The sequence below is a fragment of the Hypanus sabinus genome, chromosome 10, assembly GCF_030144855.1.
Source record: "Hypanus sabinus isolate sHypSab1 chromosome 10, sHypSab1.hap1, whole genome shotgun sequence".
NCBI lineage: Eukaryota > Metazoa > Chordata > Chondrichthyes > Myliobatiformes > Dasyatidae > Hypanus > Hypanus sabinus.
The window spans coordinates 103,867,483-103,893,217 of record NC_082715.1 but is presented as its reverse complement, the minus strand read 5'-3'; the positions used below and the strand labels follow the sequence as shown (position 1 = coordinate 103,893,217).

General features: G+C 40.3%; 1 protein-coding gene across 1 annotated transcript in view; it reads left to right on the top strand.

The window, feature by feature from the left end:
• The window catches only part of LOC132401342 (uncharacterized), a 134,251-nt gene that overhangs the window by 23,769 nt on the left and 84,747 nt on the right, over window positions 1-25,735 (top strand). Inside the window, exon 2 of the mRNA XM_059983471.1 lies at window positions 18,817-19,360. Within this exon, the coding sequence (XP_059839454.1) occupies window positions 19,292-19,360 (69 nt within the window). The 5' untranslated portion in view covers window positions 18,817-19,291. The remainder of the gene's footprint in view (window positions 1-18,816; window positions 19,361-25,735) is intronic.

Sequence of the window (25,735 nt, the reverse complement as noted above, 5' to 3'; positions counted from 1 at the left end):
AGCTTTTGTCCTGAAACCTATGTAGGAGGGAATTATTAGATTGACTGTGGAGTAGGTTAAAAAGTCAGCACAACATTATGGGCCAAAGGACCAACACTAACCTGTACTGTAATGTTCTGCTCTATGTTCAAACAGGCCTCAGATAGTTTTGAAGATGGGAACTTCAGCAGATTCAGTTAGAGATCTTGGATATTCAGATCCCTTTTCAACCTTCTTTATCTGTTATCTCAGTCCTCACTCTCCAACTTGCTTCTCTGCATATTGATCCATACCTTGTTTGGTAGTCCTTCACTTAGTTCTTCTTCTTCATCTTACCTTAGTGTCATTTGTACACCTGCACATTTACCTCTTCCAATTTTGGGTAACTGTCCAGTCATCTGTTTTGTCATGGGTGGCACAGTTTGTTTTATTTACATTTTTCAGGATTTGACCATCACTGGCAAGGCTTGCTGAGTTTCTCCAGCATTTTGTGTCTTAAAATCCCCTGCATCCACAGAATCTTTTATGTTTATCTTTAGACAAAAGAATGCAAATCTGTGACATTCATTGCCAATAATGTGGTGAGCTCTCATTGAAACCTATCAAATATAAAAATGACCAGGTAGGGTGGATGTGGCAAGGATGGTACCCAGAACTAGAAGGTACAGCTTCAAAATTGAAGGGAAACCTTTTAGAACAGAGGTAAGGAGAAATATTTTTAGCTAGAGAGTAGTGAATCTGTGGAAAGCTCTGCCACAGACTGCGGTGGAGGCCAAGTCCATGGGTATATTTAAGGTGGAAGTTGATTGTTTCCTGATTAGTTAGGGCATCAAAGAATAAGGGGAGAAGGAGTTGAGTGGGATCCAGGAGCAGCCACAATGGAATGGCGGAGCAGACTCGATGGGCTGAATAACCTAATTCTGCTCATATGTCTTATGGTTTTAGAGTTTACTAATTTAGTTTGCTGCTTTGTCTTGTCAATTCTTGGTGTCATACTTTTCCTGGCAAGTACAGAGTCTCCATTACTCTTCTGACTTGTTTCTTATTGGCTTGTTTGTCTGATTGGCTACCAGTCAGTAGTGATGTTCTACATGGGTCGGTGTTGGGACTGCTTTTTATGCTGTATATCAATGATTTAGATGATGGAGTAGATGGTTTTTTTGCCAAGTTTGCAGATGGTACAAAGAATGGTGGAGGGGTAGGTAGTGTTGAGGATACAGGTAGTCTGCAGAAGGACTTATGCAGATTAGGAGAATGGACAAGAAAGTAGCAAATGAAATGCAAAGTTGAAAAATGCATGGTCAACTTGCTGGGTGAGTTGGTGGTGAGGAAGGCAAATACAATGTTAGCATTCCTTTCAAGAGGTCTAGAGTACAAGAGCAGAAATGCATTTTAAGACACTGGTGAGGCCTTACCTTGAGTATTATGAACAGTTTTGGGTTCCTCATCTAAGAAAAGATGTGCTGGCATTGGAGAGGGTTCGGAGGAGGTTCACAAGGATGATTCTGTGAATTAAAGGGTTATCATATGAGGAGCACTTGATGGCTTTGGGCCTGTACTTGCTAGAAGTTAGAAGGATGGGGGGAGCCTCACTGAAATCTTTTGAATGTTGAAAGACCTAGATGGAGTAGATGTGGAAAGGATATTTCCCACGTTGGGAGTGTCTCAGGATAGAGGAGTGTCCTTTTAAAACAGAGATGCAGAGGAATTTCTCTAACCAGAGGATGGTAAATTTGTGGAATATATTACCACAGGCAGCTGAGGAGGCCAGGTCGTTGGGTGTATTTAACGTAGCAATTGATAGTTTCTTGATTGGACATGGCATCAAAGGATACGGGGAGAAGGCTGGGAGTTGGACTGAGGAGATGAAAAAAGGATCAACTACGATTGAATGGCGGAGCAGACAGGATGGGCCAAATGGCCTAATTCTGCTCCTACATCTTATGTCTTACTGATGGAGGGGATATGACTGTAGGCAAAATTATACAACACTGCAAAGACTGTACAACATTAGCAACATATTACACAAAGTAGCTTAATCTGATCCCCTAACTACAACATTAGGTTATCCACTTCCACACTTTCAGAGAAATCCCCTTTGTTCCACCCATCCCTCTCCTTCACTTTCTCTGCGATGTAGACTGATGTGTTTCCCTCTTTCCCCATTCTGGTTAAAGGTTCTGAACTTGAAATGCTGACTGTAAGTTTTTACATAAATATTGCCTGGCCTGCATTTTACATTTTCATTTCAAATTCCCAGCATCTGCAGTTTTTTTATTTTCATTTTCTTTCCCCATGCCTGTTCCAGTATTGCATTTTAGTGTCAGATTGTAGTTGAGGAGCAATCCATTCTAACCTCCATAATCCAGTACAATCAAGGCTGATTATCCATCTTAGTATCACATTCCTGCCCTTGATGCTCTCCTGTCTGGAAATATTTCAAGCTCCTTCAGTTAATTGGCTTTGAAGTGGTGAAGAATTCCATAGTTTTATCACCTTCTAGGTGAAGCAATATCTCTTTATTTCAGTCCTAAAAGTTTTCCCCAGCTCCTGAGTCTGTTTTATTTTGTCTGGCAGAGGTAACTTGTTCTCACATCCACTATGTCTGGCTGTCAGAATTATCTACATTTTTGATGAGATCTCATTCTTCTGAACTCGAGTGATTACAGGTCTAATCAATCCAATCTCTCTCTATACACAGGACACCAGGCAGCCCCAAGAATCAGACTTGTGAACCTTCGTTAACACTCCAACAAAAGCAAGGAAACTGAAACAACGCTCATACTCCAAAAGCACGCTCACCCAGGCACTGTACAATTGTAGCGACACATTCTTGCTCATCTATTCAAAACTTCTTTCATTGAAGGCCAACACACCATTTTTCTTTTTGACTGCTTACTGCATCTGCAATGCTTGCTCTAAGTAATATTGGTTCTGTACAAGAAATCCCTTGTCACATTGACAATTCTCAGCCTACCACCATTAAAATAATTGTTTAACTTTTTATTCTTCGTGTTGTGGATAACCTCACATTTAGCCACATTACACTGCATCTGACATGTAGTTGCCAAGTCTTTCAACTTAACTTCTCGCAGCCTCTTTGTGTCCTTCACACGGCTCACAATCGCAATGTATCATCAGCAAATTTAAAGATACTGCATTTGGCTCCTTCATCCAAATTACTGATGCATATAGTGAAAAGCTGGGGTGTAAGCACTGATACCAGTCATATCCCATTAGTCACTCCCTTTCACTCAAAGAAAGCCTTATTTTTTCTGCCCTTTGTTTTCTGTCAGTCAACTAGTTTTCAGTCCATGCCAGCATATAACCCCCAATACCACACGATTTCATCTTGTACAGTAGTGTCTGTTGTTGGAATTTAACAAAGACCTTTTGAGAATCTAAGTAAAACACATCCATTGATACCCCCCTATGTGTTCAATTAGTGGTATCCTCAAAACCTTCATTAGGTTTGTCAGATACAAATTCTCCTTCATAAGTGCATTTGACTTTGTCTAATCTGTTTAATAATTTCTAAGTGCCTTGATAACATACTTGTTGACACTGATTTTTACCAATTTTCCTGCTAACGATGTTTGGTCAGATTGTTGCTCCTTCTTTATGTTTCTTTCTCCTTTTTAAATAGTGGAGTTATATCTGCCACCTTCCATTCCTCGTGAGCTGTTTTGCGGTATTTAGAAAGATGACGATCACTATATCTATGGGTTTCCTCTTTTACCACATGATTATTTTGCCCAAGAATTTTATTGGCATTTCAATGTCAGGAATTTCTCTAGCACTATCTTATTTAATACATAACACACCTTATGAAAAGAAGAAACATTTTTAAGTTCAATCTAGGTCAACTATGAATTCAGATAGTATGGCCTTGTTACACAGATATTGGAATTATTTACTTTTTGTGCTGAATCTCTTGTCACAAACACTTTTTTTGCACCTTCTTTGATATCTTCACAACTTTCCATATAAAGCAGGGACCAGGACTGAACACAATATTCCATTTGTGATATAAAGATTCAAAATCTCCCTGCTCTTGCATTCCATGCCTGTTTTGAATCTCAGCACAACCTTTAAGGTTATACTGTATGCATCTTCATGTTCAGGTTCCAATGTTGCGAGGCCTCCCGCTTTAGTATGCTCCTATTTATATTCTTGGTTAGTCCTCAGTTTATAATCACTAAAAACAGATAATTTGGTGATGTTTCCCCATTGCTTACTTGTTATGCAAATTATCTCTTGCTCAAGTCTTCAAACAGCCGTAAGTACAATTTAAACATTAACTGGAAAGTGCTTTAAAGATTTAGGTCCTGTTCTTAATAAAATGAAAATCCTTTTCCTTTCTTTAATATAATATAAAGTGGTCTTTATCATGATAAAAATGAAATAGCTTTGGGCTTTGTCTGATTATAGATTGCTCAGTTTAACAAGTTCTCTTAAATATCTTCACATTGGCTTTACTGCTGCATACTGGGAATATGATTTTCTTTTTGTTGCAATTGAGGAAAATCAGAAGGAAGACCATAAAATTAAATACATTGCTGAAAATGTGAGGAGAATAAGAATGTCTCTAGTAGAACAGATGAGGAAGAATTAGTGGGTGTGATGTACTTGGATTTTCGGAAGGCCTTTGATGAAGTCCCACAGAAGAGTGTGCTGCAAGGTGATACTGGCAGTAAAATGTACGATTAGTATTAGCGGATGCTTATTATTATTATTTTTTCTTTCTCTTCTTTTTTGAGTTACACAGTTTGATTTTTTTTACACATTGATTGTGTGGACTTTCATAAATTTTATCGTGTTTCTTGCACGCACTGTGATTACCCTTAAAAATGAATCTCAGGGTTGTGTATGGACTTTGATAGTGAATGTACTTTGAACTTTGATGGTCAGCACAGACCCAGCAGGCTAACGAGCTTGACCCTGTGCTGCAATGTCTTTAGGATCCTAAGATTCATTTCTGAGAATTGTATGTATATAAGAAAACAATTCAACAAGTAATATCAGCTACTTTACTTTTAAAAGAACTGGTTGCTAATTGTACACGTGAATGACCCAATCTGAAAGTACTTCCTCAAACGTGCAAACTTAATTTAAAGGACTTCATGGTGACTTCAAATTTCAATCCTTTGATATGTTAAGTGGATATGGTTTTGGTTTCTTGTAACAGGAACTGAATCAAAAGATTAATATGAAAGTAGGAACACATAAAAAACATTTAAAAAAAGAGTAACTACTGTGGAACAGGCTGTTGCTTTGTTTGCTGAGAAAGACTTGCCTGTTAGGTAGTTGAAGGACATGCAAATACAGTCAGCTTGGAGAAATGCTGCTGAATGGGTTGTCTATTACTCTTTTACAATCTGCTCCCAAGTTATTGTTTGAAATAACCACTGTTGTTTTGGATGACTTCATCTATGGCTAAACCTATTATGCTGTTTCAATCAATTTTAAAATGTTCTTGGGCAGCCAATATTCGGCCAAAGTGATGGTGAAATATAAAAGACCCTAGTGAGCTCCCCCTACCCCCAGATTTCAGCAGGGTTCTGTTCCTGGGAACAGTTCACAATCCAATCATTTCACAAGTTGAAAGTGCAGCCACAAACCGAGTTCCCAAATGGCAGAACATTCCTGCAGAAGTGGACATTCCTTAAATCAATGGTTCCAAAGGAATAGGGACTGGCATAGTAGCACAGCAGATAGTATAATGTTTCATAGTGCCACCGAAAGGGGTTTGATTCCCCTCGCTGTCTGCAAGGAGTTTGAACATTCTCCCCATGACCATGTGGGTATTCCCCAGGTGCTCCGGTTTCCTCCCACATTCCATAGAAATACGGGTTAATTAGTAAGGACTAATAAGTCGTGGGCATACTATGTTGATGCTGGAAGCATGGCGACACTTGGACATCCTTGGACTGTGTTAGTTTTAGAGCCAGTCAATGCATTTCATTGCCTGTTTCAGTATTTCAACATACTTGTGACAAATCAAGCTAATGTTGAAGCTCGAATCTCTAGCAAGGAGAAGCACTTAAATCTCATTTTGCCATTCATCATAATAAACCTGATATTAATAAATTTAGCCTGAGCTCATTTGGGGCTAATAGTAGTATTTTTTTATAAGATTTTACTGCAGTTGAGTTTTCAAATGCTATTAATGATTTTAGAAAGGATATTGCTAGGCCTGGTCTGTGTGTCTCTCGATAAGTGTGGCAAAATGGATATTGATGTGTTAGAATGTATTCTTCATGGGCCCACTGGTGGAGAATTCCCACCAATGTCAAGAAGGTTTGCCTGCAGCTCCACAGCAGTCAGCAAATGGTCTCCCAAGTGCTTGTTTGTGTCTATGAACTGTGTATAAGTCAGGTGACATTATATGGAGAGGACATGTACATGAAAATCTAAAAAGCAAAAGGTGTATAGCCTGTGCTTGGACTATGCCCAAGTATTAGTGGGTAAACTAACCCACTATACAGAAATTATATTTCAGATCAAAAAAATGATTCTACTTTTGTGCTGTACACAGGAAAATGTCATTATGACAAGACCAAATAACAACAGAATGTCTACTGCTTGGATTTTCCAGCTTTATTTTAGCTGCATTAATGTAGCTTTTAAAATGGTGATAAAAAGCTATTACAAGCATGCAAAGTATCCTTGAACTGGGACCATCATCAAAAAATTCCAGTCTTTAGACACAAACCTATCTTATTTGTTGATGCTTGATATTGAACACGACAGGTAGTCTTTACCAGGTGAAGAGTTAAGAGTGTGCTAGCTCTGAACAAGTAAATTTTCCATTTGATTTGGTACTCTAAAAATAGCATAGTTAGTGGCATTTATCCATCCATCATCCCAAATCTAAATTAATCTGAGTCCACAGCCCTTTCTGCTTGTATTTCAAAGGAGGAGCATGAGAACTGCGAATAATTAAAAAAATCCAAAATGAATCTTTTAAATGAATGTTGGTGAATCCATTGGAACTAAAGTTGCCATGCTAGATGTGTTAGACCACAAGATCATAAGGCATGGGAGCAGAATTGGGCCATTCAGCCCATCGAGTCTGCTCCGCCATTCCATCATGGCTGATCCTGGATCCTACTCAACCCCATACACCTGCCTTCTTTCCATATCTTTTGATGTTCTGACCGATCAGGAAATGATCAACTTCTGCCTTAAGTATATGCCCGGACATGGCCTCCACCGCAATTTGTGGCAGAGCATTCAACAGATTCATTACTCTCTGGCTAAACACATTCCTCCTTACCGCTATTCTAAAGGGTCACTCCTCAATTTTGAGACTGTGCCCTCTAGTTCTGGATCCTTCTGCAATCACATTGATTCCTCAATACAACCTAACCCTCCACCTATCTTCGTATCATCTGCTAGCTTTGCCACAGAGACATAAATTCCATTATCTAAATCATTGGCAAACAATGTGAAATCAGCAGTCCTGGTATTGAGCCCTGAGGAACACCTCTGGTAACTAGCAGCCAACTAGAAAAGACCCCTTTTATTCTCACTTGCTGCCTCCTGTCTGGCATCCGTTCCACCACCCGTGCCAGTATCTCTCCTGTAATGCTATAGGATTTTACCTTGTTAAGCAGCTTCATGTGTGGCATCCACTGTCAATAACATACATTGGCTCTCCTTTGTCCACCCTGCTTGTTACTTTCTCAAAGAACTCTAACAGATTTGTTCGGGAAGATTTCCCTTTAATGAAACCATGCTGATTTTGACTTATTTTAGCATTCGTCTCCAAGTGCCTCAGAACCTCATTCTTAATAATAGGCTCCAACACTTTCCCAACCACTGAGGTTGGGCTAACCGGCCTTTAATTTCCTTTCTTTTGCCTTCCTCCCTGCTTAAAGTGTGGAGTGACATTTGCAATTTTCCATTCTTCCGGAACCATGCCAGAATCAAGTAATTCTTGAAAGATCATGACCAATGCATCTGCTATCTCTTCAGCAACTTCTTTCAGGACTCTGGGTTGTAGCCCAGCTGGCCCAGGTGACATATCCACCTTAAGACCTTTGAGCTTACCTAGCACTTTTTCCTTTGTGATAGAAAAGGCACTCACTCCTGCACCTCTGGCACACTTCTAGTGTCTTCCACAGTGAAGCCTGATGCAAAGTACCCATTGTTTATCTGCCATTTGTTTGACCTCACCAGCATCATTTTCCAGTGGTCCAATACCAACTCACGCTTCCTTTTTACTCTTTACATAACTGAATAACAGTTAGATGTAATTGGTGTACAGTTTTGGTATCAAATGAAACTTGATCTGGCTCCTGAACTCAGGGAGTTATTGAAATTTTGTTGGTTTGCTTACATCTTGTTGTATAAACCACTCTTCAGTCACTCTGCTACAGGAACCTCAGGATCTGAACCAGTGAGCATAACCAATGGGGATAACTTCATTTATCCCATTACTGAACTGTTCTCAAAACCCATGGACTCACTTTCAAGCACACTTCATCTCATGTTCTCGATGTTCATTGCACATTTATTTAATTATTATTAATAATAATTTTTCTTTTCTTTCTTTTTAAATTTACACATGTTATTATCTTTTGCACATTGATTATCTGCCCAGTTGTTGTGGTCTTTCATTGATTCTACTATGGTTATTGGGTTTATTGAGTATGGCACAAGAAAATTAATCTCAGGGTTGTATATGATGACATGTACGTACTTTGAACTTTTGAACTCTGTTTTTCTCTGTTTGCCAAGCACACCTTATAACATTCCCCTCACACCAATCTCAGCCATATCCATTCACTTCAACATCACTTCCTATTTCCAGCCTCCAATGTGTTGTTTGAAGTCTGTTCTTCAGACAATCTCAATAAATGCTTTGCATCTATGAGGTAAACATTTGGCCTTCCTTATTCGCACATTTATTGTTACCCCAGTTGCACAGGATAGTAACATAGATACAAAGAAGAGAACAGAAAGTCACTGGTAACTAACTACACCATCTACCAATGTAGAGAAGGACCCCATATAGCCAAGCATGTAGCTTGGCTATATGGGATCCTTCTCTACATTGGTAGATGGTGTAGTTAGTTACCAGTGCATCCCTCTTTCACTTCTCCCTGAGTTGTCCTTTGTGTCCTCTCTCTCATGCTCTCCAATTCAGTGCAAATTATTACTCACTGTTATTGTTGTAGCTAACCGAATCACACCTTAACATCACAGTCACCAACAACATTGTCTTTCTCATTTCATTTCCCTCAGTCCAACTCATCACCAGATTCATTTGAATATCCCTGGATACTTAAAGAATTAGATTTAATGCAAAAATTCTTGCCAAGTTATTATACTCTAGGAAACTTCTGCTACAGACAGCACAGTCAATTTAACACCCCAGACCCACCTCTGAAAATCAGGCAGCACTAGTGGAAACGAAAGAGGTCTAACTATAGAACATAGAACATTACAGCACAGAAACAGGCCTTTTGGCCCTCCTTGGCTGTGCTGAACCATTTTTCTGCCTAGTCCCACTGACCTGCACCTGGACCATATCCCTCCATACACCTCTCATCCATGTACCTATTCAAGTTTCTCTTAAAGGTTAAAAGTGAGCCCACATTTACCACTTCATCTGGTAGCTCATTCCACACTCCCACCACTCTCTGTGTGAAGAAGCCCCCCCCCCCATGTTTCCTTTAGACTTTTCCCCCTTCACCCTTAACCCATGTCCTCTGGATTTTGACAGGGGAATCCTCAGTGGAAAAAGCCTGCTTGCATTCACTCTATCTATACCCATCATAATTTTATACACCTCTATCAAATCTCCCCTCATTCTTCTACGCTTCAGGGAATAAAGTCCTAACCTATTCAACCTTTCTCTGTAGCTCAGTTTCTCAAGTCCTGACAACATCCTTGTAAACCTTCTCTGCACTCTTTCAACCTTATTAATTTCCTTCCTGTAATTCAGTGACCAAAACTGCACACAATACTACAAATATGGCCTCACCAATGCCTTATACAACCTCACCATAACATTCCAACTCTTATACTCAATACTTTGGTTTATAAAGGCCAATGTAACAAAAGCTCTCTTTATGACCTCATCTACCTGTGACACCAATTTTAGGGAATTTTGTATCTGTATTCCCAGATCCCTCTGTTCTACTGCACTCCTCAGTGCCCTACTATTTACCTTGTATGTTCTACCTTGGTTTTTCCTTCCAAAGTGCAATACCTCACACTTGTCTGTATTAAACTCCATCCTCCATTTTTCAGCCCATTTTTCCTGCTGGTCCAAATCCCTCTGCAAGCATTTGAAAACCTTCCTCACTGTCCACTACACTTCCAATCTTTGTATCATCAGCAAATTTGCTGATCCAATTTACCACATTATCATTGATATAGATGACAAATAACAATGGACCCAGCACTGACCCCTGTGGCACACCACTAGTCACAGGCCTCCACTCAGAGAAGCAATCCTCCACTACCACTCTCTGACTTCTCCCATTGAGCCAATGTCTAATCCAATTTACTACCTCACCATGTATACCTAGGGAATGAATCTTCCTAACTAACCCCATGCGGGACCTTGTCAAAGGCCTTGTCAAAAACAACCTAAAACAATTCACATTGCTGTCATCTCTAGGATTATTGCCTGATCTGTTGAATATTTCCAACATTCTTTCTTTCCTCAGATGTCCTGCTTCTGTAGCATTTTAGACTGACCCCGACTTTTGAATTCAATAGATTATATACTATAAAATCATCTTCTTACCATGAGCCAATTGTACAAATGGCTGTGCTAATTATCAATCCGTCTGTCCTCTCGACTATGCAAATGTGGCAAGTGGATATTTAGGCCTAGCCAAGTGGCCCCTGTTAAACTCAGAATTGGAACATTGGAAGGAGGTCAAGTTCATGCTTGTAATTTCTACTGTGCTCACCTATCCTCACCCAAACTCCACCCAGAAACTCTTCTCAGGGCTAAGTTCCACTTTTGAATTTCTTTTATGGTGCTGTTACTAGTTTTGCATCATCATACCTATGATTTTTTATGAATTATTAGACACAGTGTTTTACTGTCAGTTGAGAACAGTGAATAGTAAATTAAAATAGAATGCATAAAATAGCCATACATTAAGTTATAATACTATACTCACAGCTGCTATAAGTCAATGGGAGAAAAGAAGTAGAATTTCACTCAATGTTTACTTTTGGGTCACAATAATGATTTTGAATTATTCCTCTTGATGAACATGAGCTTTGAGATCCTTGGGGAGTGTTGCCCGAATTGCAGGTTCTCTTGTGTAAAACTTATTCTCACTGCATGTGGGTGTGTCAACATAGATAGATATCCCTAATAGCAACTGGATTAACTGTCTCGCTAAGAAATTTCAGACAGTGGGTGAGAGACAACACATTGTTTGGGATCTGGTTCAACTGCAGGTCAAGCTGGCTACAAATGTCCCAGCATCTAACTTTGCTTCATGGCCACTACTACTGCAAATAATATTATTTTGCCAATTTTAAATTTGCCAGCTGCTGGGATCTTATCTATATCTAGGTTAATCATCCCTTGCCTCTGGTTCAGTAGTAGGCTGACAAGATTTAAAATGTACTTACTTCTACAACTCTCCAATCTTCTACTAAAAGTAACTTCGAGCAGTTTTTAAAACCCCTGATGATTTTGCAATATAAAATGCTAAGTTCATTGTTCCTTTGATCGAGGGTAAACAATTCCAGCAAATTCAATGTCTTTTAACTCAGACTCTATCACCCCAGCAACATTCTTGTGAGTCTTATATTCAGGAAATTATGTACTTGTAACCCTAGGCCTCTCTGTTCTGCAACACTCACCTTGGCCTTGACATTCTCTGTGTATGTCCTGCCTTACCTTAACTTCCCAAAATGCATCACTTCTCACTTTACTGAGTTAAGTTCTGTCTACTCTTCCTTTGTCTACTTCTCAGTCCTGTTGTAATCTTACACAACTTTTTTCACTGACCTCCAGCAAGCCATGGATCACCATAGACCTTCGGTCTGGAAATAACTCTTAGCTTTCCACCCGCTGTCTCCTTCCATCAAACCAATTTTGCATCCTGTTGACTAGCTCACCTTGGATTCTATGTTATTTAATCTTCCAGATCAGCCTACTATGGAAGACTTTGTGAAAGGCTTTTCTAAAGTCCGCAAGACTAGTAACCCTCTTCCAGTTTCTAAGTTTTAGCCATATATGTAGCCTTACAGGATATTCCCCAAGAATATTTTAAATACTGCTCCCTGCTCCCTGATCAATATCACCCCCCCCCGCTCTTTTACCTCCCCCTTGAGAATCAGAGCAGTATAACATGGATACAGCCCTTTCAGCCCAATCAGTCCATGTCAACCATAGTGCCAGACAGTCGGTCTCAATTTTCTGCGTATTCCTCTAAGCCACACCTGCGTGCTGCTTAAGTGATACTATTGTACCTGTATCAACCACGTCTTCTCACAGTTCGTACCACATGTTCACCAACCTCTGTGTGAAGAATGTTGCCCCTCTGGTCACATTTAAATCTTTCCTCTCTCACCTATAATCCCCTAATTTTAGACTCCCCTACCCTGGGGTAAAGGTTGCCAATGCCCACCATGGCTATGCCTCTCATAATTGTAAACATTTTTGTAAGTTCACCCCTCATTCCAAGGAATGAAGTCCTAGCCTAAGAATCTCTTCCTATAACTTAGGTCCTCTAATCTGGGCAACATCTTCAAGAATCTATTTTGCACTTTTCCAATTTAACTATATCTTCCCAATAACAGGATGATCAACACTGTATACAGTACTCCAAAAGTGGTGTCACTAATGATTTATAGAACTGCAACTTAATGTCCCAGGTCCTATAATCAATAGCCTGACTGTTGAAAGCCAGCATGCTAAATGCCTCTTTCACCACCCATCTACCAATAACCTACAAATGTACACTCCTAAATCCTGTTCCATTGCACTCTCTAGCACCTTACAATTCATAGTATAAATCCTAAACTGGTTTGATATCTCAGAATTCATCATATCACATTTATCTGTATTGAAATCCATTTGCCTCTCCTCAGTTCACTTCCCTAACTGATCAAGATCTCCTTGCAATATAAGATAACCTTATTCAATATCAACAATACCTCTTAATTTTGTGTAATCTGCATATTTATGGGTAAATCCTTGCCTATTAGTTTATATAAATAATGAATAACAAGGGTCCCAACACAGATTTCTGTGGCACACCACTAGATATGATACACATACCTCCATTCTGAGAACAACCTTCAACCACCACCCTCTGCTTTCTACATCCAAGCCAATTTTAAATCCACTGAACTGGCTCTCTCAGGATTCCATGTGGAACCTTGTTGAAGGCCTTGCTAGACTAAATAGACTACATCCATTCCCCTACCCTCATCTACCTTTTTGGTTAATTCTTCAAAAGATTCATCAAGCATGACTTCATACATATAAAGCCATGCTGTCTCCTCCTAATCAGACCCTGCTTATCCAAATGCTGATAGATCCTGTCCTTCCTCTTGGGTAAGTAGTGGTATGAACATCCTCTAAACAGTTCCACTTGTTTCTCCCATCTCTTGAGAAACCACCATTTTCTTCCCAGTAAATACCAAGGAGAAACACCACAACAGGGACCATGTCCCCCTTGTCCTCACCTATTACCCCACCAGCCTCCGGATCCAGCATATTATCCTCCGCAACTTCCGCCACCTTCAACAGGACCCCACCACTAAGGGCATCTTTCCCTCTCTACCCCTCTCTGCTTTTCGCTGGGATTGTTCCCTCTGCAACTGCCTGGTCCACACGTCCCTCCCCACAGATCTCCCACCTGACACTTATCCTTGCAAGCATAAGTGCTACACCTGTCCCTACACCACCTCTCTTACCACCATTCAGGGCCCCAAACAGTCCTTCCAGGTGAGGCAATACTTCACTTGTGAGTCTGTTGGGGTCATCTATTGTGTCCAGTGCTTCTGGTGCAGCCTCCTCTACATCGGCGAGACCCGACGCAGATTGGGGGACCGCTTCGTGGAGCACCTATGCTCCGTCCGCCACAACAGACAGGACCTCCCGCCTGCCACTCACTTCAACTCTCCTTCACATTCTCATTCGGATATGTCCACACATGGCCTCCTCTACTGCCATGATGAGGCCAGACTCAGGTTGGAGGAACAACATCTCATATACCGTCTGGGTAGTCTCCAGCCCCTTAGTATGAACATCGAATTCTCCAACTTCTGGTAATTCCCTCCGTCTTCCTTCCCCCATCCCACCTTCACTCTGTCTCCTCTTCTAGCTGCCTATCGCCTCTCATGACTCTGCCACCTTCTACTACCCATAGTGTTTTCCCCTTAGATTCATTCTTCACCTCTCCTGCCTATCCTCTCCCTGCTTGCCCTCCCCCACCCCTTGATCTTTCCTCTGATTGGTTTTTCACCTGGCACATTCCACCCTCCCCCCACCTTCTTTATAGGCCCCTGCTCCCTCCTTCTTTAGTCCTGATGAAGGGTCTCGGCCTGAAACGTTGACTGCTCCTTTCAACGGATGTTGCCCGACCTGCTGAGTTCATCCATCCTTTTTGTACATATTAAAAATCCCACCATTCCGACTGCGAGAGATATAGGTGGCTCTGCAGATGTCTATGGGGACCCACTCACTTCCTTTTATTCTTAATATAGATATTGAACCTCTTGGGATTTCCCTTAACCTTACCTGCCAGATTCATCTCATTACCATCTCTTTGGTCTGCTGATTTCCCTCTTTATATTTTTGTAATCATCAAGGGTTTGCTCATCCCCAACCTCCTAAACCCAATGTATGCTTCCTATTTTTCTTGACCAGAGCCTCAATATTTCCCAACAGCCAAGATTCCCTAAGTATGCCTGGTTTACCCTTCACCCTCTGAGCTCATCTGCCTTACCTGCTAAACCTCAAGCATTGAAGTTTATTTGAGCTGTTGCTGTGTGCTTAGCTATCCTGGTTACTACCTTTGCTTTCACTGACTGCTGCTTTATCCCATGACTTGCTTCTGCTCCGATTCTATCCTCTCCTGTGTAGCACTAGCAAATTTCCCTGCAAGGATATTGGTTCCTCCCTGCTTCATTTGTAATCCCCTAATGCTCCTATAGCATCTGGACCGTCTACTTGGCTATTCTGACTAAAACAGTTGCAAATTCTTCAATTTAGTCTTTACCACTCACATACTGGGGCCTGCTGTCATTAAGGGTAAGGATGTTCTTGTAGTCAGCTCCTTTTGTTAGCTGTTTAATTGTTCATCATCATTCATGATTAATTATAGAGCTTTGATATGGGGCATATGCTTTAAGATTCCTTCGCGTTATTGTTTGGATGCTGCGCTCACTATTTATTTATTTATTGAAGTACAGCATAGAATGGGCCCTTCTGGCCTTTCAAGCCATGCTGCCCAGCAGTACCCCCAATTTAACACTAGCCTACTGGGATGATTTACAATGATCAATTAGCCTAACAACCAGTGCCTCTTTGGAAACCGGAGCACCTGGAGGAAACCCAGGCAGTCATAAGGAGAACGTACAAAATCCTTACAGGCAGCGGTGTGAATTAAACCGGGGTCGCCTGTACTGTAAAGCATTGTGCTAATCACCATTATTCTATTTTGCTGCCCATGTGTAGCATGAGTATAGTTCTGCTTTGCAGCTTCACTAGGTTGGGAAACATTCTGACATAGATGATGGGCTGTATTTGTCACATGTCCATCGAAACATACAGTGAAACATGTTGCTTTGCCTCAGTGACTAAACAGTGCGAGGATTGTCCTGGGGACAGCCCACCAGTGTTGCCACATTAATGTAGTATGCCCACAACTCACTAATCCTAACATTAACTGTACGTCCTTTGGAATGTGGGAAGAAACCAGAGGAAACCCTCGCAGTCATGGAAAAACGTACAAACACCTTGCAAACAACGGTAGCATTTGAACCCCAAGTGCTGTAGATTTTGATGCTAACTGCTACACTATGGTGCTACCTTGTGAGATTTGTCTGGAGCTAGCTCCTAACCAGAAGTACACGTACATTGTTTGCTGAAGTCAGTGTGATAGGTAGATGGGGTGGTGCAGGAAGTATTTGGCGTCCTGGCCTTCATCAGTACAGAGCACTGGGGACTGGAGTTTGGGCATTGTGTTTCAGTTGTACTGGATGTGAGTGAGGCTGCACTTGGAGTATGGTGTACTCTTTTAGTTGACCTGTTACAGGAAAGACCTCACAATCAGGTTTAGTATCACTGACATACAGTATATTGTAAAATTTGCTGCTTTACAGCAGTACAATGCAATACATAAAACTAAACTACAATAACAAATGGGTATTAAAAAGTAAATTAAATAAGTAGTGCACAAAGAGAGCAAAAACAGTGATTTTCATTCCTCAAAAAAACCCCCCAAAATTTTCATTCCTCAAAATATTGAGTGTGTCTCTTCAGTTGGTGTGAGACTTCAGGTGTCTGTACCTCCTGCCCTACAGGAGCTGTGAGAGGATGGTATGGTCCAGGTAGCGAGGTCTTTGATGACGTTTACCTTTTTGCTGATAGTACTGATGATGGGGAGGTCTTGATGCAGGATTATCTCCTCTTTGCAGCTTCTTTTGCATATTTGGATCATTCTGACACCTTCCCTGAGAGAAATAGAGCTACTATGTTACAATTAAGACAAATTTGGGCCCAACTCATTCCTCTGACCACCTTCTCTTGATTCTCATATCTGTTGTACAGAAATTTGACAAACTGAAATAGAGGGATACAATTTCTGTGCATATAAGCCACTTCAGGCTTACCTATAAAAGTGAAGTGACCAGATAAGGATGAATTAATGAGGGAAGGGCTACACTCATAATATAGTTTCGATTGGGTGTCATTGTTTATCAGTCTGCAGTTTTCAGAAATCAATGTGTGATTGAAAGAGCAGTCACGGAGACAGGAACAGCACTGGTATGAGAGCCTGAGAGAGGGTTAGAGCATCCATTTTAACTGCCCCTCACATCAATACACGGAGAAAAATGTTCATGAGCTAGGAGGAGGCACAACTCATGGTATTTTCCAGAACCATGAGCAGGAACATAGAGTCCAACTAGGTTTACCTAAAAATATACAGTTGATATATTTAGTGCCTTGCAGGAGGAATTTAGAATAGAGGTAACTGCAGTTTCATGATGTACAACTGGGTTTCAAAACAATGAGGAGCTGTGTAGAGCACAAGTTTTCCCATCAACAATGAAACTTAGTACCCCTCTGCACAACGGACACATCTGGTAGTAAGTGTTATTCAGTCTGAGGAATGGTATTGGCTAAATATCCGTTCAAAAATAGCAGTACCAATGTGTTTAACCACATCAGAACTGATTCCATGCAAACCAGGAGGCAAGTCTCACAAGAAGCCCATGCAATATTTTCCTATTCAGGACTAGGGAGAGATTCCTGTGTAGCCAAAGTGTTAAGTCACCAATAGCTGTTGTCTTACCAAATATATCCTCTTCATACCATGCAGTTGGAATTCCAAAAGACGTTCCCGACTTCCTACCTTAAACCTATTCACGCTAAGTGAGCAGTAGTGATTGAAGATAAAGATGGCTTACAGAATTTCAATCTCTTATTAACATGACTAACAATGGGGTTGCTCAATTGAGCATGTGACTAGTACCATAATTGTACATATAACTTGTATGAATCTGACCCATTATAATGGGTGAACAAATATCAGCTGTAGGAAGTCAGTAAATACTCTTCCCTTTTTTGATTGAACATTCTTGAAGAATTAAATTTATAAAGAATTAATCCATCTGCTTTTTCAGAACAAGATTATTAATTTAATATTATTATATTTTTGTGTTATATTAATTAGATTGAAGAAATTAGAATGACACATTTTTGTATGTTGACTATTTCAATCATAATTCCTGATCCAATCTTCTATCAACAGGTATCTATTTCTTTATAAATATCATTGATTTTATAAAGAGTTAACACAGTAATTAAATACAAATTATCTAAACTTGCTTTTTGTGAAGTATTTAGAAGAACATGCTGCCCTCATTTTTCATCCATATTTTTCTTAATATTTATTCGTGCTCTCATTGGTAAAGTCAAATCTGCCACCCGTAATTACTAAAATGAGTGGACCATGCATTTCAGTAAATGACTTATTATTGACCAATCAGTTGGGCTCAGCTTGCTTTGGCCCAGGCACTTACCGAGCTTGATATAGATAGAGACTTGATGAATCAACATGGATGTTGTGGGCCGAAAGGTCTTTCTTTATACAGTAGGACTCTATCACTCCTAAAAATTGTATATTGTTCCAAAAAAATCAGTAAATATTCTATTTTAAAATTTGGTGAACTGCTATGACATATTGTTTATTCTTGCAAATAATAAAAGAGAACTATTATTGTGTTTGTGATTATGTAAATAGTACCTGAGAGAAAATGAAGGTTGGGCACTATAGAGTTACAACTTTTTACAGCTATTAAATACAATTTGTAGCTTTAGTACAAATGGAATACACCTTTGTGACTAATGTGTTTGTTATTAGAAAGGAATAACCTTTTTAGGCAGGATACCTTCTGGTGAAGCTATGCCTTTAAACAGTAATAACAAGCATTTGCTGGCACTACCACAATGAAATGATCCATCGTTCTGGTAGCAGAAATGGAAGGAATCTTGCTAAATGAAAGGATCATTTAAGATCCGTCTCCGTGAAATTCTGAATACCTTTTGTATCTGATTACACTTCTTAGAATTTTTCCACAAATGCTCCTCTTGTTGTGTTTTGTCTTTGCCAGCTTGTTGTTACTTGTGCTCTCAATCACCCCTGGGGCTCATGAGAAACCCTTGAAGGAAGCTGAAGAGCTGCATTCTCTGTGAGAGAACAGCAGAATGAGATAAAGCAACACAGCGCTCAAGGAAGCCTGAGCTGCCTTCATTTGCATTGCCTGCTATAAGTGAGGCAATTGAATCACTTTCCTGGCACATACCCGGCTGTATAGTGATTTTATTTCATAATGAACTCTGTGCTGTGACTTAATAGGCTGTCATGTTGGGGCACAGAAATGGATTGAGATACTGATGCATTACATCCGCGAGGAGGCAAAAAAACCCACCTGGGCTTCAGGGAGTCCCATCATTATCAACTGCTGAACAGTTCCTCTTCATTTCACAAATGACTGTTAGTGTGGAGAATGGAGAAAAGCAGTTGTACTGACTAAGCAGATTTAGCAAGCTGGAGCCGGAGTGCTGCTTCATTGCAGGTTTCTGAAGATGAAAAATAGGACAATAGCTGGCTTTTCAGTCACCAAATGTTCTGCATTTCAGTTTTTAAAAAAGCGGGTAAGAAAATTTAATTTTATTGCAATTTCTGTCTATTATTCTGCAGTTCCCCTGAATGAGCAATTACCTCAATGTCACTGCTTTAATCTGACAGCTAAGACACTGGATCAGAATAACAGGGATAAATATAAATGTCATGGGATACTGTTACAAAGGCCATTACTCTCAGATATCAGTTAAAATTAAGGATCTATATTTTTAAAAAATAAACCTCTGAAACAAGATTATTTCAGAATTAATGTTATGTGGGGCTATGCCGTGCACAATCGATCTGCGAGAATAATATTTCTAGTGAAATCTTTCATAACTTCTCATCATTAGAATTACTTCATTTAATGCAATTTACTGCCAGTGATTTAAAGGTTATAATCACATTGCAATTTTAGTGGTATCGTCATAAACTAACATCGCCATTCATGGCAACAGAAATGAAAATAGCAATTAAGTGTATTTAAATTTCATCAAATAGCCTGCAAGGTGTGAAGAGCTTTTGAACTCAATTAAAAAGAAGCATAATATATTAAAATAGAACACTGCCTTATTGATGACTCATGCAGAAGATTACATCTAGTAGTCTGTTGCATTCAATGTGCTCAGCTCCTTTCTAATCTGTTTACATTTTCATCTATTCAGTGATAATTCAGGTTCATGTTATTGGGTTTCAGTCTGTAAAATATTCATTTATATTTTTTTAAGTGTTGAAGTAACACAGCCTGTGGATATCTAGTTTCCTCTTTGAACATCATATTCATAAACCTTGAATTAGCTACTCTCTACTTGATGAATAAAATATTGAAATGATTTGCTTTTTTCTGACACAACTTGCATGTTGCCTGAATCCACTAATTCATATTACAGATGAAAGCAGTTGCACTTTTCTTTTCCGTGAATGACTGCTGTAAAAACTAATCAAAATGGTATCTACCACAGTTACAGTTTCTGCAGGTCTTGTAGCTATGAAGAGTTTATTTCCTTTGGAATAGAGGAGGCTGAGGAAACCGAAGTAAGTAAAATTATGGAAGGGTCAGATCAGGCAAGTAGAAAGGATCTCTTTCCTTTGTCAGGAGGGTCTACACCAGAGGGGCAGGGTGTTGAAAATGCTTGCTAGAAAGATTAAAGGGGGAAAAAGGGATCTATTTCATCCCTAAAAGGTCATGTGGGGGTTCCAAACCTGCTGCCTAAAGAGTGAAACAGTAATCTTCATCACATTTGCACAGTACTTGGACCTGTACTTGAAGAGCCCTGATCTGCAGGGCTACAGATTTATTTGCTAGAAGATAGGCTAGGTTGGACGTCTCTTCTTCAACGGGCAATTGATGGACCAAATAGGCTTCATTTACACTGTCTGGCCGTCGTATCAATGCTGGTTAAAGAAGAGCATTTCTTCTGTAACTCTGTGTGCTCTTGGTTTTTGTTATATTAGAGCCCTCATTCTAGTGCTAAATAGAACCAGGTGTTTGAGCTGAGATGTCAGCCCTGGATAGAATCTATAAATCACCTGGTGTTGTTCTGCATCAGAAATAATAGAGAATCATAGCCTGAACAGATTGTTATCGATATCAGTACAAACACTGAAAGAGAGAGAGAGAGAGAGAAATCTTATTTCAGATTTTGTGTTGAAAAATTTTGAAATATGTACAAACATGTGCAAATCTAAGTAAAATTTCATTCTTATTGTAACAGTATAAGGTTATGTTGATTCAATAACAGATTTAATTGTGTGTGCTGACACAGATTTAATGTAATTTTTCAACCAATGCTGTAGGTATCGTTTGTAATAGAAATGGTTAAATTGCTCATTAAGTATCACCCTTCATGTCTTTGGTGTTCAGGAATATTAAAGTATGTTTTCTTTATTTTGGCTACATTTCTGTAAAGCACAAACTGGCCAACAAGAGCTACAATGTACACGTTGATTCTGACTAAAAAGCACATCTTTGAACTTGGATTTAAGCTGCAGAAATATTCATTGATTACAAATAATAAGTAAAATGCCAGAATTACATGTGCTTCCTGAATCATACTTGGCATGAATTACTTTTCTAATTGCTCCAAATCAGAGGTTGTGTTTTTACACTAAGAGTTTGGGTGCGTGTCAAGTTCAAGGAAAATAACCATGAGTGTTCTCTAAAGGGATCTCCGGATGATGGGGATAAGCAAGATGATGCTGCAACAGTGCACCAAACCACGTGGTGGTTAGATCCCATTTGGCACCCTTGTTATTCTGCAGGGCAAGATCCTGTTTTGAATTGTACAGGAAGGGCTGGGGAACCCCCAAATGTAGGTCTGATGTTGCCCCAGTGGACACAGAAAACACCATCAAGTGAAAAAATCTCCCTTCAGTCAATGCGTACTTTTATGTGGGTGGAAAAAAAGTCCCAAGGTATATTTTTTTTTGAAGGAAAGCAAGGGAGTTCTCCCTAGTGCCTTTGCTTCTTACCAAAGCCAACAAACAAATTACTGTTGTTTGCGGGCTTCTGTTGTCAGCCAAGTTTCAGTGCTATACTTCAACAGCTCGGGACTTCCCAATGTTATAAGAGATGCAGAACAAATGGGAGTTCATTGCTCTTTCTTCCGGTCACAAATTGAGAGTGATTTTGAAGTTGTTGTGCAAGTACAGGCCCTCAGTTCATCCTTTGAACTAAGGAGTTACACCCAGACCTTGCTTGGAATAACAATCAGCTAATACAATAATTTTCTATTTGCATTGGAACCCATAGTCAAAATGACCTCTCTAGTTCAGAGAGGAGACAGCCGGATGGTTCCACCAGAGAGGTGTTGAGGGACGTACTTTCCATCAGAATATAATAATATTCAGAAAATCTTGAGCATCATGGACTTTGCATACAGGCAACCTTCGTTGAAAATGGTGTCACAGGTAGATATGGTCGTAAAGAAAGCTTTTGACATATTGGCCTTTATAAACCAAAGTATTAAGTACAGCAGATGAGATGTTATGTTGAAGTTGTAGAAGACATTGGTGAAGCCTAATGTGTGCAGTTTTGGTCACCTACCTACAGGAAAGATGTAAGGTTGAAAGAGCACATAGAAAATTTACAAGGATGTTACTGGGTCTGGAGGATCTGAATTATAAGGGAAGATTGAATAGGTTAGGACTTTATTCTTTGGAACATAGAAGATTGAGAGAAGATTTGCTGGACGTATACACAACTATTAGGGGTATAGATAGGTTAAGTGCAAGCAGGCCTTTAAATCTGAGGTTAGGTGGGACTACAACTAGAGGTCATGGGTTAAGAGTGAAAGGTAAAATGTTTCAGGTGAACAGTTGCTTGTGAGAGTGTGGAACAAGCTGCCAGCAGAAGTGGTGCATGCAAGATCAATTTCAATGTTAAAGACAATTTTGGACAGATACTTAGATGGTAGGGGCATGGAGGGCTATGGTTTTGTTGTAGGTCAATGGGAGTAGGCAGTTTAAATAGTTCAGCACAGACCAGATGGACCATAGGGGTGGTTTCTGTGCTGTACTTTCCTGTGGCTCTATGATTTGGTCTTTCCTACTTAAGCCCTTTTTATTGGAATCATGAACTGGATGCTATACATGTATATATGTATTTGATGTGTCATTAACTACCATGTAATGTGAGTTTTATATTAGATACAATAGAGTTTGGGTTAATTTCTGCAATTGTAATGTAAAGGTGAGGATTTGTACGAGGAACCTAAAGCCCAGTGTGAACACAGAACAGCAAGCCCTGGACAGGCCTTTCAACCCATGATATTGTGCTGAAAGACATGATACTTTGTGAACAAATATTGTTAAACATTTGAACAATTTTGATACCTTTTGACTGGCATGCTACAGAAAGCTGCTGATCCACAGATAAGATGTCAATCTACTCACTGAATACCATCTTTGGCATATAAAATTGGGGACAAAATAGATGCTGGAATCTGATGCAAAAGAAAGAATGGTAGCTAGACAAATGACAGAATTTATGAATAGGGTAGCAATCTAAATAAGTTAACATTTTGCTGAAATGTTTTTCCACCAATAATTCAACATTTCAGCAATGTAGAGCCGAATGTTCCAATATTTATCTCCAACTGGAAGCAAGCAAAGCTGGTCAACCAAGTTCAGAAATCTGGCTATTTGATTTGATACTAGAAGCGCATTTACCCAATGAAGCACTAAGGCTGTGAGGAACCGTTGCAGTAATCTGCTGGGGCTGGAATGATTGCTTTCCAACGACCACAACCATCTTCTATTGTGACTCTGAGCAATGGAGTATATTCCCCTTGATGGCCATTACCTCATTTTATTGCTGAGTTCCTTCATGCCATACTTGGTCAAATGCTGCCTTCTTGTCAAGGACAGTCATTCTCACCTCACCTCTGGATTTATTTCAGCTCTTTGTCTATGTTTGGACCAAGGCTGGACTTGAGGCCTGGAGTGGAGTTGTCCAGGTGAAATTCAGACTCAACTCCAGTATACAGCTTGTTGGTGAGTAAGTCCCATCTGAGAGCACTTCCATCTATGTGGGCCATTGCCTATGCTGGAACAATTATTGGCTGGGTTAGATTTGAGCTGTTTTTTTGTGGTTAGACCTAGGCAATTTTCTATATCCTGTGGCATATGCCAACTCTGCAGATGTACTGACACAATCTGCAGCTGACACCAAGGACATTTTCCCCATGTTCACAACTAACTCCTGATTTTTCATGTTGTGAATAAAATTAGCTGAATTTGGCTTCAGCAATGGCACTCGACAGCTCTGGCTGAATATGATTGCTAATGTCTTTGCGTGTAAAGCTGTTTAATTATCCTCTATAATTCTTGACTGTCTGTGGCTGGGCTGGAGAGGCTTAATCTGACCTGTTGATTATGCGGTCACTGTGCTCTGCCCACTCAGTGCAGCTTTGCTATTTATGCTATAAAGGCTGAGTAGAAACAAGAGATCCTGCAGCAGCTGAAAGTCTTGAGCAACAAACCCAAGTACTGAGGGCACTCAGCAAGTCAGGCAGCATCCACGGAGAGGAATGAACAGTCAACCTTTCAGGCAGAGACAATTGATCAGGAGTACTAGCTTCACTGATCTGGCTTTTAGTACCAGTTCACATGTTGCAGCATGGTCCAGTATTAGTATTTGTTAGTGTTTTCCTATTCATTATCATGTATGGCTAGAAAGTTAATTGATAGTCAGGAAACAAAGTTAAAATAAAACAGGAGATTCTAATGGTGCCAGATAATTAATAATGGGTTCCACAGAGATCAGTGCTTGGGACACAGTTTTTCACATCGTGGACAATAATGTGGATGAGACAACTAGATGTAACATCTCTTAATATTTCTAAGTTTGTCTATGAGATGAAACATGCTGAGATTGCAAGTTATGCTGAAGATGCAAGAAAGTTTCAAGGTTTTCAACAACTGAAGTAGGGGACATATTGTAGGTGCTGTGCATGTAGATGAATATGAAGCTATCCACTTCGGCAAGAGAAACAAAAAGGGATTAATAGAAACGATGAACAAAAGGAACAGGGCATATTTCTACAACTTCCTCCAATGCAGTTCTTTGAGACTGAGGAGGACTTCCATTCCAGATCTGTGGATTTTGCAGTTGGCAATCAGGCTAGGGTGAGATTCGCAGACTTTTCCGCAGATATGGCTGAAGCTGGCTGACAGGGCAGGAGGCTGGTGAGTCTGTGAGGTTGACAGGGCAGGAGGCTGGTGAGTCTGTGAGGTTGACAGGGCAGGAGGCTGGTGAGTCTGTGAGGCTGACAGGGCAGGAGGCTGGTGAGTCTGTGAGGCTGACAGGGCAGGAGGCTGGTGAGTCTGTGAGGTTGACAGGGCAGGAGGCTGGTGAGTCTGTGAGGCTGACAGGGCAGGAGGCTGGTGAGTCTGTGAGGTTGACAGGGCAGGAGGCTGGTGAGTCTGTGAGGCTGACAGGGCAGGAGGCTGGTGAGTCTGTGAGGTTGACAGGGCAGGAGGCTGGTGAGTCTGTGAGGCTGACAGGGCAGGAGGCTGGTGAGTCTGTGAGGTTGACAGGGCAGGAGGCTGGTGAGTCTGTGAGGTTGACAGGGCAGGAGGCTGGTGAGTCTGTGAGGCTGACAGGGCAGGATGCTGGTGAGTCTGTGAGGTTGACAGGGCAGGAGGCTGGTGAGTCTGTGAGGCTGACAGGGCAGGAGGCTGATGAGTCTGTGAGTTAGTGCACTCCTGCCGCGGTTTATGCAGGATCTTTCTGTATTTTTGTTTCATATACTCAAAGTACTTAGTACCATCTAATATGCCTCTTCTTCTCTTTGAGCAATTATGGCTAGAAGTTCCCTGAAGCTAGTGGGGATGTTGCATTTCTTCAAGTGAGTTTGTTCACATCCCTAAATTTTGTTCTCTTCTCACTTGGTAATGTTCTCATT